The 14,912-nt window shown below is 41.8% G+C and overlaps 1 protein-coding gene across 4 annotated transcripts; it reads left to right on the forward strand.

Annotated features, from left to right (window-relative positions):
- Window positions 1-732: 732 nt before the first annotated feature.
- Window positions 733-14,501, forward strand: copz2 (COPI coat complex subunit zeta 2). Of its 4 annotated transcripts, XM_036552707.1 has the most exons (10): window positions 733-808; window positions 2,603-2,671; window positions 2,923-3,007; window positions 4,612-4,703; window positions 4,900-4,955; window positions 6,034-6,111; window positions 6,958-7,009; window positions 9,470-9,508; window positions 10,858-10,890; window positions 12,580-14,501. In XM_036552707.1, the coding sequence occupies exons 1-10, from the start codon at window positions 791-793 to the stop codon at window positions 12,625-12,627; spliced, it is 570 nt and encodes a 189-aa protein (XP_036408600.1). In that variant the 5' UTR covers window positions 733-790; the 3' UTR covers window positions 12,628-14,501. The 4 variants fall into 4 exon arrangements, with proteins under 4 accessions (XP_036408600.1, XP_036408604.1, XP_036408603.1 ...); XM_036552711.1 differs by lacking the exon at window positions 10,858-10,890; XM_036552710.1 differs by lacking the exons at window positions 10,858-10,890; window positions 12,580-14,501 and adding an exon at window positions 7,752-7,869.
- The last annotated feature ends 411 nt before the right edge of the window (window positions 14,502-14,912 follow it).

Raw genomic sequence — 14,912 nt, forward strand, 5'->3', positions numbered from 1 at the left:
AGTGCGCCTGGACCACAGTTAAACATATATGGAAGGATGTTTTCAAAAGTGTCCCCATCACTACACTAGATACACTACACCGTACTGACTAAACCCTGTACCACATGCGTGGCAGAAGGCTACTATTTCTGTGCTTGCTGGTATATATCACGTTGCGAATAATTCCAAACTATTATATCAATGAGTTTAGAAATACAACGGTTTAGGAGCAGATAGAAATTTAGGTATTTCTTAGTTTCTTAGTTTATCCAACGCACCTGATACACCTGATACTTTGTGTCCGTTAAATGGTGACTGGGTGAACATATGCATGAACGTACGAAAGATCATAGGTACTGTTGTTGCATTGTGTGTGTGATACTGTTATACGTAGTTTCACTGTAGATACTGTCACATACTGTATGGTAAGAACACGTATTAGCGACCACCGAGATTATGCAAACACAGTGTGCCCATTACATCCCATTTCCAACGAACACGATTCGAAAAGAAGAAAGCGCTGCTTTTGTTCGTATTGTAGTGTGTAAGACAGAAAACGAGACGTGGTCAAGTTACTTTCATACAGTTTCATTACTTCAAGACTGTCTTGACTAGGATCTGACACCATTTTGGCTCTCACGCCGGAGGACGATCCTGAAAGCTGCCCATTTGGAGCCAACATGGCAGAGTCAGCGGTGTAGTTTCGTGTAAGCCGCTGTTTGGAAGACCCGCCTACCTGTGAGGCAGAGGGATCTGCGAGGTCTATTAAAATGACAGCTCAGACTGTCCACGTCAACACCGAAACACCACCATGGACTCAGTGGCTTTGGTAGGCAATCTTCGAAGATATTTAACTCTGTATTTTCTTTATTTTATTTTCAATCAGATTTGTTGCAAACTTAACGAGGGGCCTCGTTTGTGCTGTAAAATACGAGTACCACGTTCACCGGATAATTTTTTGTGTTGACAAATCTGAGAGATGTGATACATTGTGGCAAGCTGTATCGCCAGCTAAGTAGCTAGCTAGCTACATTAGGGAAAATCAATGTTAATAGTAACCGTATCAATTAGGTATATTTTCTGTACGAGCAAATAGGTGACTGCATTCAGTTTTTGAATGAAGTATGCCTCAGTTAGCCTACACGTCGATATGGCTTTCTGCCCTCATCATTCACAGTCCTTAAAACTCTCAGCTTTTACACAGAATAGTATTAAGTGGGGGGAAATCGTAAACAGTGGTGTTCTTGGAAAACTAGTATTAACCCTCATGCCCCGTATGTTATCAAAGTTCTCGATTGCTGAACTAGTTGTCGTAGTGAGGATAACTTTGTCAGCGTCAAATATACTGCCAAATTTATGTAGCCTGGAAGTCTCAGCGCAACTGAGATTTTTGGGTGCCACGTCGTTTCACCGTCTTCTTTCAGCTGTTTGCGTTGCGTTACTCAATTCACTCTACGAGCACGTCGCTGTAGCAGCGTGTCAGGAAAGTTAAATCTTGGGTATAGTTACTACGCATCCCTTTATACCGAGAGTATGGCTTAGCTATATGTTTAAAAGTATAAGTAGTTGAACCGGATGAACCAGACTACCTAGGCCACGTATCTGTTTCAAATGGGGTTCGCTGTCTTTCGAGTCAAAACGTAAAACTTTGGTGGAATTGAAGCTTTTCGTTGCGTGACTACATTGTGCCGAGAGAATCTTACTGATGAGATTCAGAATCAACTGCCAAAAACTGCTCTCAGAAGGCTACGACACGCCCCTTTTAAACTTGCTTTCATTGCACAAAAACGTGACTCAAACTAACGGGGTTAGACTGGTGCAGTGCACAGCTCACTGGACTTCAGCATTGGCACCGTATCTGAGGTTTTCTTCCAGCGGTGGATTTGGTAGCCACACCTCCAAAGGCTGCTGTAACCGAACCTGTCTTCAAGCGTTTTCAACTTAAAAAGCAGCAGCTACCCTCTACCTCATTGTTCTCCTACCTATCATGCTTTTAATACAACTACGTGGTTCCCTGCAATCCAGGCATAGCGAATTCTGAACGGAAAGCAAAGATGGTTCTGAGTGATGGTTCAGGCTCCACAGTAACCCCTCCCAACTTCTGCAGTGACCAGGGTCCAAGCTGGACCAGCCAGTCCATTTCCCAAGCCTTGCTTTCCAGTGTTCCAGGCCCAAGTTCTGTGATACACTTTGGCTCTGAGACTGCAGTAGTCAGTGCATAACAGAACTTTGGCTCGGGGCGACTCAGCTACAGAGAGGGCAGCAGAACACACCAGGAGCAATCCCCTCAACCATTCTCTTCATTCTTAAATAGACATGTTTTTTCCTCATCCTCATAATTGTCATAGAATTACAACCACTATTATTTATCTTAAAGATACTACTGCTACTACTACTAACAATAATAATGATAATCTCCCTTATTGCCTCATCATCTTCACTGACATTAATTTGTTATATGTTTATTTTCTGTTTTTTTTTTGCCTCCTAGTTTGTGTTCTCAAATGTTGCACGTGTATATTGTGTTAATGTAACAGCAGATAGAAATTGTAGTATGTAATATTTTAAACACGTTTCTACCTTTATTGTTAATCATTTTTCGTATGATTCCTCTTCCTCCCAGGAACCTTCACTCTACACAGTGAAAGCTGTTTTCATTCTGGACAATGATGGAAACCGACTCCTGTCAAAGGTAGTGGGCACTAGTTCATGTGTTTGCTTTGTGTATGTCATTGTGTTAGCCATTCAGTCATTTAATGTAAAAAAAAAATACGTTTTATGGTCCTTTTTTGTTGGAGTATAGCAGATGTGGATATCATACATCCCATGTACTGCTTCGAGTTGACAAAAATCCTGAAATCTGTTAGTAATTTTTTTTGCAAATCCTTATCTATGTAAAGCTGTATACGTCTTTCACATGAGATGATTCGTCCGCCTTTCCAGTACTATGACTCAGAGCTCTATCCCTCCATGAAAGAGCAGAAGAACTTTGAGAAGAAAATATTCAACAAGACACACAAAGCTGACAGTGAGTGTCTCCCTCATTTTTTTATACGTGCTTGTAGACTGTGCTTTTAAACAGGACTAATTACAAAAAGGAGCGGAGATATCAAATCTGTCAAACCCAAGATCTGTTACACACACCCTTGCTTTGAGTTGACAGCACAGCTCAGAGAGACTTGTTATCCAAGAGGAAGGGACAGACAGCCCAGACACAACTGAACCTCGTTATCGGCAGTTGTTTGTTCATCATCTTAAGCTGGGAACTCTCAAGGCAATGGGTTGACAGCCTATTTGTGAAATGAGGAATGTCAGAGTGCCCTGTGGTACAAAGGATTATCTTAATGTTTAGAAGAACGGAGTAGACGCTAAGTACTGGCACAGCATTTGATTGCAGAAGCATTATTTCCTTTAGCAGAGGTCAGCTGTTGTATGGATGCTACTTCCACATGTTGCTGATGTTGTTCGGATTAGGAGGTCACATGACTTTTAAAATGCTTTCAAGCGGTTTAAACTCACCACATTAGTCTCTTGCTCAAGAGTGTACCAGCACACTGTAATGGGGGGACCTTTATATCTTAGAATCCAGTGCCTTCATCTCTGCACAGCAGGACCATCTCACAGCAGATTAATGATCTTTTCAGTAGTAATCAGGGGTGCAGGTAGGGGAGCTGGCCGGGACTGTCAGTGACATAGAGAGGCACACAGGGTGCCTGGGGCATTCAGGGTGGTGCCCTAATTCAGCATCCGGGTCTGAAGCGTCCCTTTTTCACACCTGTCTCAGTGTCAGCAGGAATGTGTGTCTCCCAGGCATGCCCAGCTCAGGTTATATTCTGCTATTTAACCTCTCAGGTATAGTTACAGCAGATAAAGCGCAAACTAACCTGCTCTGCAAATAGGAGGTTTCTTCTGGTCCATTAAAATGCATCAGTCATTCAATACCTTAGCTCTGGCTTTTCTCGAGGACACACACACACACACACACAAACACACACACACACACACACACACACAAATGCATACATGCACCATTTTTTCAGCATGTGTTGTAATACCTAAAATACACTCCCACGCCCATGTAAAGACTTGGCCCGACTCAGTTCTTATATTTGAGCATGTGATATTCCCTTAATGGTAAATCAAACATAATAATTCCTAGATTAAAAACTCAATCCAATATAATTGAGAAGTGCTGAAAAACCTTTAACAAAACCTTTCCTCTGCCATAGTGGTGTGAAACTTGATTAATTTGAATTGTGAATATGAATTAATTGAGATCCGTCAATATTAGTCAGCAAGCTTACTTTTACCTTTATAGCTACTGTATTTGTATGCAGACTCCTTTGACAGTTATTCATTACTGTCAATAGCCTAATTGCAGGTAATCTAAAATATTCTCATCTGTGGCTGTGTACTGCTGAATTTGTTTCACGTGTGGTACTTACAAGGTCTTGAAAATGGCTGTGGGGTCACAGGTGTCTCTGGCTTGACAATGAAATTGAACAGTTAAGAAAGTCATTTTAGTCTTGAAGGCCAGAGTCAGAGGTTATCGTAAATGTTGAATTCTGCCAAAGCCCCACACACTCGGTACAGTGAGGTTTCCGTGCCATGTTTTTGTCCGTCTCTGTTTAGACGAAATCGCCTTTTTGGAGGGGCTGACCATCGTTTACAAAAGCAGCATTGACCTCTTCTTCTACGTGGTGGGCAGCGCTCAAGAGAATGAGGTAAGCCTGCAACGGAGTCATCGCTGCGACGTGGATGACTGCCATAATTACAACACAATACGATGCAATTCAATGCGATGCAATCATATCAGCACAATACAAAACACACACAGCACACAGATGGCGAGATAAAGGCATGCTCAGATTGTGCCTGCATGGATTCAGACGTTGGCTGCCTCTCTCTCGTCCCTGCTAGCTCATGCTGATGGCAGTCCTGAACTGTCTGTTCGAGTCCCTCAGCCAGATTTTGAGGTAAGTGCTCCTTCGCTTCCCCCGGGATCACTCTGGACCTCATGATATTTGATCATGCGTTATCTTTTCATTAAAACACATAATAGATGAAAATTGGTGGGGCAGTCAATTCAGGGCAGCTTTTATGACGCCCCAGTCAGCTCACAAAGCCACACCTGAGGGCGGCGGGTGAAACGAAACTCTTTGAAGAGTTTGCCGCAGCACCAGCTCTCCGGATGTCAGCGCCCCTGCATCACAGGAGGGGGGGGGGGGGGGGGGGGGGGGGGGGGGGGGGTTCCCGGCGCACCTGGTCCTTTGAGTTTTTTGGTTGGCCTCGTTGAGCAGGCAGAGAGGGGCACACACGGAGCCTTTTGTACCGCGCTGCTCCTGCACAATGAAAGGAGGAGCTGTGCTGGCTCCGAGCTCCCGGCACGGGGGAAAATCTGGGCTTGTGTGGTGCGTTCGTGTTTCCATAGAAACCAATGCAGCAGAGAGGCAGAAGAGGAGCGGATGGAAGTAATTTTTCCGCATCTCTCAATGTGTCTCTCAGTGCCTCTCGATACAGCAGTATTCAAGCTGATATGGGCGCATGTGTCCTCGCCTTTCAGAGTGCTTACAAAGTACTCGGTGTTTGCCGTGTGCACACATCATGCATTCACTGAAAACCACAGGAAGAACAAGGTGTCTCACTTCCTGTACCTGGGAGAGTGTGTTTGAGGTTTGTGGAGTGTGATGCCCATAGAAAAAATACATTTTTAGGGATAATTAATTAATTTTAGAGAATGTATTTTTAGCTCAATGGATATATTAAAAATATGTAAATTATTACTGTGCTGTAATATTTCATTACATGTTTGCTTTGCATTATTATATTGTAAATGTTTTTTTTAATATATTCTTGGGCTTAACAACATATTTCTTGGCATACTGAACGTTATTTTCATAAGGGTGGTTTCCTCTTAGTTTTTTTTTCGCTGATGGTGTCTTCCCTCTTGGTGCATGGTAGTAGCACCCTGTGGTGGAGGATCAGGGCACGGGTGGGGGCAGTGACTCTCCTCCCCAGCCATTAACCACCATATTCCCCCGTTGATGTTGACAGGAAGAACGTGGAGAAGAGGTGTCTTCTGGACAACCTGGATGGAGTCTTCTTAGTTGTGGATGAGATCATTGATGGGGGGTAAGAGAGACAGACTGGGAGTGACTAGCGTTGAAAAGTGTCAGGTCTCGGTTCATTTGGAGCTACGTCAGAATGCTGCTTGTGGCGAAAATACTAAGACATAAAGATGTGGAATCTGTCCCATCGTGAATCAGACTGAATGGGGGCGACTGATTGGCTAGGACTTAAAGAAAGACGACTGCATAGCAGCTGTAGGTTAAATCTTTCCAGAACCGCCCTTTGTTTTAACTTGTGTTTACAGGGTGCTCTGTGTATTTCGGAAGGAAATGTTTACAAATCGACTTCTTGTGTCTGCATTAAGGGATGGGGGCATGTGAACTCACAGGCTTTTATCGAGTGTAGAGCCCTTGTTAAAAACACTGCTGCAGTCCTTGAAGTGCTATGCTAATTCACTACATTTCCAACCCAAAAAGGATGTTGTATCAACTAAACATTAGCTTGTGTAAATGGGGTTCAGCTGCACCAGCTGTCTGAAATCTCATACTTCCCCTTGTTAATGCAGAAGTAGTTCCAAACTTTTAAAGCACACACTATTTCATTCAAACAGGTGGAGTCACTGTCGTCACTTGTAAAAGATGACTATGCTTTGATTTAAAACTGACTGTTGTGGACTATGGTGAACCTGCACATAACAGAACTGAACATCTGTTAGGAGGATGATATTGAGTGTGATTTGCTTCACTGGCATGCCCTTCAGATAGACGGCAGCATTTTTAACAGCTTGGCCATTCGAGCCAAATTGAACTGCACATCACCGACAGGCTACATGGCTGATATGCCTGCATATCACTGACTAAAAATAAGTACATATTTTTCTAACTGAAGTCTTTGTTGTTGTGTCACCAGTGTGATCTTGGAGAGCGACCCCCAGCAGGTCATCCAGAAAGTGAATTATCGGGTAAGATGTCAGCCAGGGTTTTATACATATATACATATATGTTAACACAGAAAAGGTGGGGAAGCCTTTCTATCAACATTGCCAACTGAATGAAGGATCATAGTATCGTGTCAGTTCCAAAGGAATGTGGAATTAAGTGGCAGCAGATTAATATTTTGAATGGTTGACTGCAGGGGTTGGGTAATATTTCCCAGGTCTTAATGAAGCCGTAACACTGTCTTTGATTTTGGGTGTGAAGACAGAACACCACACCATACCCTATTAGCACATCTCTTACTTGGAAAAATCCAAAATGCATTCTAACCCAACACCGATCTGTGGTCAGTGCTCTGTAAGCAATTGCTTAGTCGCACCAAGTGCTTCTTTGATGAGATCTGGCCATAGATCAGCATTGCTGACCAGCAAAGGGAGTGAAGGAATGGCTCCCAAGATCTCCACATGTCCAATGAAAGAATATTCCTTATTCCCTTGAGGGTTGAGCTTCCAGCGACAAATTGATATCTGTAATTAGAAACCGCTTCAGCATTGTCATGTGAGGAGTTTCATTGAAGCTCTTCAGGATGAGAGGGAAATTCCTGTATGGCTGCAGCCTGGCAGTTGAATGCGAAGGCCAGACGATGAAGCTCCTGCCCTCCTCCTCCCTCCTTCTCTCCCCCCTCCTCTCTCCTTTCTTACCTCTGTTTTCCCTTCTTCCCCCCATCACCAATCCCCGTACCCCCCCACCCCCCACCCCACCCTAAAGGCCTCATCAGAACCAGCCTATGGCTTCGTCCTCTTTGATTACATCACTGGTAACGTTGAGGGCCAGGGGGATAGGAGCCAGTGTGCGTAGCGAGGAAACGGAGGGAGAGAGGCAGAGGGTGAGGGAGAGAGAAAGAGAGAGACGGAGAGACCAAGGGCAGGTAACTGCATGGAGCGAGCATGCCCGCGCTGCCAGGGGGCGGCTGTGCCGCATCACTGCGCTGGCTAACAGGTGGTGCTGCTGTGGCTGTCTCTAGCAATTCAAGGAGACTTCTACACTCGGGCTGCATTCAAAGCCAACCTGTGCCCTGAATCGTAACTGATGCCCGGGCTGTGCCCAGCACCTCACGTCAGCGGTCAACCATCTGAGATCAGTCGGAATTAACAGTTTTGTGGAATGCAGCCCAAGTATAAGCAAAAATGCGAGGGTGTGTGCTGGTTTGCCAGTGTTTGGAGCAGTACCACAGATACACTGTATGTTTACCAGATAGTCAGCTCCAAGTGATTTGCAACTAAATTCAGTCTCTCCTATTGTTGAAGCTGTAAGTGTTCTGATTTTGCTGGCTCAACATTCTTGAAGGGGCGTAGTGCAAAGCATAGCATCTATAGCTAGCATATCCATGTAAATCTGCTGGAGGGTAGAAGGTGTGCAGGAGCTGAATATCTGGTTGTAACATAGAATATCTGTGGTGCTGTAGTTTGTATACACATGCATGAGGGGTGCATGAGCCATCTTCAATGGATTTGCCCACTAGCCGACTCACCAAAAGGTTTGGTAGTGTCTGTCCATTTTTTTTCTCACCAGCTTTTTATTCAAAACCAGTGTTTTACCTTTCACTTAATAGTTATGTGGCATTGCCACACTTATTCAGTTAAGATATTTAGACTTTGGACTCTCAGCTTTTGCTGTACCGTCTGCAAACATGCAACACCCACAATGTGATGTAATGTCCCTGCCCCGGTTAGGTCAACAGGTCTCCTGTAATTACTATTCTGTTATGTCCTGTGGTTGTCTGTGAAATGTCAGCTGCACAAGTCAAATCCTCATCATTCTGAAAGGTGATTAGCTGGGAAGAGTAAGAGAAGCAGAAATGGGTTATTATTTTCAAAAGCAGATGGAGTTGACATGAATGTAGTTTTCACTTTGCAGTATTTCAGCTCCTAAATGTGCTCCAGTGTGATTCAGTCAGGGAGAGCCACCGTGCGTTAGCTGCAGAACTTATTAAATTTGCGACTTCTTGACTTTTTACCTTTGTTCCTGGCTTGCTGTCTGAATGAATCTGGCATAATGGACCATTTTATTGCAATTTTAATGATTTTTTTCAAGGCTCTAAATCCTGGAGTTGGATTGAATTAGATGGCAGTTGGCACTATTGAGAACTACCTGCTCAGTCAGTTCTGTGTGGATAGAGGAACTCGGTTCAGCTGTTAATTCATGACTTGTCAGAAGGAAAAAAAGACATGCCAGCCATGTCAGTTCCTTTGATTTCTGAAACAGAATTATCTGCACAATGACCAGCATGGTAACCTGTGTGTGTGTGTGCACGCGCGTGTGTGTGTCTCACACATTGTGCCTGCTCACCCTGTGTGCGAGTGTCCAGGTTGTTTATGTGGCAGGCTCTCTGGCTCTCACACTCCAGAGAGATCTGAGGAGTCTGCCAGGGACCTCTGAGACCCAGGCCATTAAGGCTACCTCTAATCTCATCATTTGTTTCACAGGCAGATGAGAATCCCCTGTCGGAGCAGAGCGTGGCTCAGGTAAGGAGCGTACACTTCACAACAGCGTACATTTTGCACCTGTTTGATCATTAAGGGGGCCATTCAGTACTATCCAGCAACACCCGCTGATTTCTGCTAAGCTCTGAATAAAGAAACCTAAGCACGTCTCATTTTGTTTTTGCAGTTCCTTTTCCACTTGAACAATTACTTAAACTTAGAGTTAAGGACAAACTGCGAAGCTATAGGATTGAATAGCCTCTAAGCCCGTTGTGGTTGATATTGCCTCTCCCGGCATTTTGGATTTATTTTTTTCATCTCTGTAAACACTGCCGCTGAACTGTGCTAGGATATCGCTCCGCTGCTTTGATCTCGTCTGCAGCCGGTGATGGAGTGAAAATGTCTCTCACTCCGATCCTTGAGCCCTCGGTCTGTTGCAGCTTTTCAAAGAAACTAAAATAGCCCGGGTTCCTTTCATTGCTCATAGGACATTGCTCAAATGCCACGCTTTCTATAGTTGGCATTGAACGCTCCACCCCGAGAATGTCTAAATTCGCTCTTTTTGACACATTCATTTTTTCCCTCCAACTCCAACTTCTACCATAATTATTTAGTGACGATCAGCATGGTGTGTATCCCTGCATAGAAATATCCTCCAAAAGTTGCTGTGGGCTCTGCTCATTAATCTCTCTATTGACTGTATTGTCTATGCTGCTTGAAGTGGAGAATGAGGGCCACTCAAAATGAGAGCGTGTAAATAGCAACCGCAAGCGTAAGAACCTTGATCTGAAGGTGGGGTTCATACACTGAAAGGTATAACGTGGGAACAGTATTTAAAGGAGATCAACCTTTATCTGACAGATGCAGACCAACTGTTTCACGGTATGTGCACAGCACGGGTCAAAAGGGATTACTGGGGTAGTGTTGTGGTAGTGATCTTCCCACCCCCTGAGCTTATTCTCTGGGGAACTCCTACATCCAGGCTGCCCCTCTCAGGTCCAGTTTGATAACGACATATGATGGACAGTGCAAACCCTCACAGTGACACGTGATGATTATGATTCGTCTTTGCTTTGACTTTGCATGCTTGCACTGTCCTCAGCTAAATGTCTGCTTGGATGATAGTCGGGGATGGGAGAGACGGTCGCTGTATTGCGCTTCCATTGGCTCCAGGTCTTACCAACTCCAGGCCCAAGTTTACTGTGCTCCCCTGAAGCATTGGCCATTATTCTTTTTATTCATTAGCGCGACACCTGTGCAGTGCATTGGAACGAGCCTAACGGCAATACAATGGTCCCCCTCATCCCTGTGGCAGTTTGACCCTAACTGTGAGAGACTGCTTGGCTTGTCTTCTGCTTTACCACTAACCCTCTGCTCTAACTCCCACACAGCACATATCACAGAAACTGGCTGCCACCTCCACTGTAAGTCATCCCCGTTTAGCCTGAGTTAGCCCTAGCCAGAGATCCGTTATTCTCTAACGCGATGTGCGATTCCGTTTCCTTTTGCAGTTCCTGTTGAAAGTTCTGCTCCTGCAGATGTCTGGCCCCAACAACTGAGCCAAGATCATGTTACCTGACCCTTATCCTGATCACTAGAATTATCTGAAAATGATTAAACCAATCTAGGCACAATGTATGGGGACAGAACCTCTTTACATCCATTACATCCAAATATACAGAGGTCCAACATGTGTATAATCACTAGTCATTATTGATGATTGAGCCTAACCTGCTCATAAATATGGTACCATAGAAATATGATGGCTTTATATTTTTACCCATGGGTAATGGGACAGCGATTAAGGTCCATATATTTCACAAATGCAGTGTATGCAGATGTAAGGTTAGCTGTTTTTACAATTTCCATCACCTACAGTGCTTTATGATCATGATTTTCTGCATGTGATGAGGCTTGGCATCTAACGCTAATGCCAAGAAAAGAGCTGAAAAGAGTGGCGTGCACGTTTACGATACATGTTTTGACCAGCTTGTTTAAGGAGCCATTTAAGGGTTATATGTCACAGTCCGCATCTTCCTCATCATTAATATTCAGAAGAGGATACCATTGCACTAAAAAAATGTATAAATTGCCCATCAGAAATGATGACTAACAAGCTCTAATGTTAAAACATGAGCCCTCTGTCCTGTACAGGAATGTATGTATGTACATTTATGCATATATGCAGCTTTTCCAACTGGGTGTGCAGGTATGGTTCGGTTTGCCATCTTGTGGTGAATCCTTGTAAGCATCCTATTTTTCAAACTCAATGTTTGAAAGTAAAAGAAAAATTATAAAGTCTTGATTTTTTTTTATTTCTTTCTTTTTTCCTTTGTCAGCTAAATGCTTTGCAGCTTGAGTTCACCCTTTTATCTCAACACATGAGCTAAAGGGGGGGTTTGAATTTGGAATGCTTACATTTCTAAATACTAATTTTTCCACACTAGTTTTTTCACACTGTGAAACTAGACAGTTAGTGATATGTAAGTCTCATTTATAGTCATATAGTGTTAAATTAATACTAATTTTGTGGTTTAATGGTGGATTAAGGGGGTGGATCCAAGATTATCTTGGATACCCCCACCTCCCAATAAAGGAATGAAGACAGACTTTCCATTGCAAAAATGAATAAGATGAATGTCCTTAAATCTATGTTGTATATTTAAAATTATAAATCTCTATCGATCTCTACTAGCACATTATTTTCCTAGGAATTGATGCTTACGTTACTGCAAATACTGCAGTGAACGATCCTTTGACATACAGCGACACCTGCTGGCTGTTTATCTTAACTTTTTCAATTCATGTGATAAATTCTGCGTTATTCAAATAATCATTATTTTACACTGTGTAATAAACAATGATGATTTAGACTAGAATAAAATTATGAGTAATAAGTGAGCAATAATACTACTGCTGTTAAAATTCAGTGATAATTGTTATTGTTGCTTTGTATTTTCTCTGAATATGCTTGCACAGATTTAGTTGACAACTTTTATTAACGTTGTTATTAATAGCAGAAACATCATTGCTATTAATATTAATAACCACCTCAGTTATTTTTTCCTAATGAAGATTGGGAATGATTGTGATTATTTTATTGTTTTCTTCAGGTGCTGCAGTCTGCGAAGGAACAAATCAAGTGGTCAATATTGAAATGATCAGGCTTGGAACTGGAGAAGACACCTAGCTCTTAGTCCTAGGAACTGCAGTGTATATATATATTTGTGGTACAATGCATACATTTAAGGGAGTTTTCATGTTACAAATGTCTGAAATAGAGAGGGGAAAAACCAGCAACAAAGTGGTTAAAATATGTTGAATTTTCGATATGAAGTAATATACATTTGTATTTATATTATAAAACATGCTCAATTTAATGTGACAGCCTGTATGAGGAAGAACACTTTGTTTAGCACCTATGTAGCCCATCTTCGAAAACAGGGAAGCAAATAGTAAAAATACACTTACACTGATGAGTTACACTGATGATTTCTTTTGTATTGTATTTCAGTTGAGTAGTCACAATGTTGTTGTTTTTTATAGATATTTTCCCTCTCAGGAAACTACTTGGAATACAGTGAATCCCGGATTCAGTTTCACCAAATAATTATATGTGTTTTAAGGCTTCAGATGTAGCCAAATTTTATTTGTGTTTTTACTGTTACCCGGAATTGTGTGTCAAAAAAAATCATTCATCTCTTTCTTGGTACACAGGTCTACATGTTGGTCTGTCATCAGCCAAATTTCACAGTGGATTGATAATTAAGGATTGTAGTGACGGGTTGTTTCAGATTTTTGTCTGAAAGTATACGCTGAGACACACTGCAGGAAATATGGCTTCGTAGGATTCAGTATTTGGCTGACACCTAAAAATATCAGCTTTGTGCATCCCAAAGTAATTCAGAGGAAAAATATGCTTAAAACACACAGCAGGCAACAGTGTCCTAGTGCACAAGCAGTGCGTTATAGAGGAGGGTTACATTTCTAAAAAAGATTGTTCAGTGGAGAAGGTCAGCTTGTGTTGAAACCTTAACTGTTTCTTTTTAATATATTACTTTTGGACATTACTTTAATATTATAATAAAGTACCTGTGGCACAGTGAAAAGTAAAAGTGCATAGCAGGGCTGCCAATTTGATGACAAAATGCACAAGACAGGGCTTTATTAATTATTAATATTAATTTATTAATATTTTTGTGTGGCTGTAAGCAGTGACTAAACATTTTATGCTCTCTGTGTTCAGGGAACATGCTAAACGTCATCATGTTGTTTTTCCCCCCTCAGTGAAGAATATAAAACATTTTGCCCAATACTGTTACTTTTTTCAGGAATTCTGGACGGATTCATGTGTATTCTCCTGTAAAAAAGCCTCTGATACCAAAGATTACCACTGAAGGCTACAACTACATTTGAGTCTACACTTAATATGTGGTGTAATTTCATACATGATCCTATGAACGGAGGGACCCTAAACTGATCACTTTTGTGTATTTATTTATTTATTCGGCAGACACGCGTATCCAGAGTGAATCATGAAGCCAATATTGCATTATATATTGAATACATATCACATGAGCAACAGATGCAGCAAAAACAGGAAGAGAACGGCAAGAATTACAGTACATAAGAATATGTTGTAAAAATGCCCATTTGAGAAAATAGGTGACCAGAAAAAACTGTCGCTTTAACTTATCATTTCTAATGTATGCAGGTGCAGTATTGAATGAAGTAGGGTAATTTGATTAAGCGGTATATTCTTCTTGAATAATCATATTAAATATGTATGCAAGCAATAGAAGAATAAAGGTTGAGGTAAATTATGTTAACAAATGGTGTACTGCAATACTGGAACAAATGTCAGTTGCTTTAATCCATGTAATTTACCATACTGTTTATAGAACAGAAATTGAATCAAATTGCATTTTTTGCATCTCCCGTGCTTAAGTGAGCAGGAGAAAGCATTCTCTATATCACAAAGCTTTTTCAAATAGACTTTTTATATATATTTGTTTCATTTTGCATTGATTTCAGCTTGCAGGAAAAGACATAGTCTACATTTTTATCTCAAATCATAATGAAATGCTCATTTTTTCCAATAAGTATGTTTCTGTTACATAATAGAAATAAAGATTATCTTTACAGCTGTGTGTCCTGGTGACTTATTTTTACTGCAGATTGTATTTGTATTTTAAGACTAACACAGGGTTGTGCCAACATACGCATACAGTCAGTGATCATTTAACACAATGGACTTCCAGTGAATGTGTTCTGCGCTAATATGTGAATATTTATGAAATGAGAGCCATTATAGAATGGAAAGATCTGTTCATATGATTTCACTGCTCTGGATCAGGTTGCCATGTTTTTGGCCAGACTGTAATCCCTACTTTGCAATAACCTGTGAGAGCTGGTCTACCTTTAACATCATGTTGCCTTGGTGATG

Source organism: Megalops cyprinoides, chromosome 19 (genome assembly GCF_013368585.1).
Source record: "Megalops cyprinoides isolate fMegCyp1 chromosome 19, fMegCyp1.pri, whole genome shotgun sequence".
NCBI lineage: Eukaryota > Metazoa > Chordata > Actinopteri > Elopiformes > Megalopidae > Megalops > Megalops cyprinoides.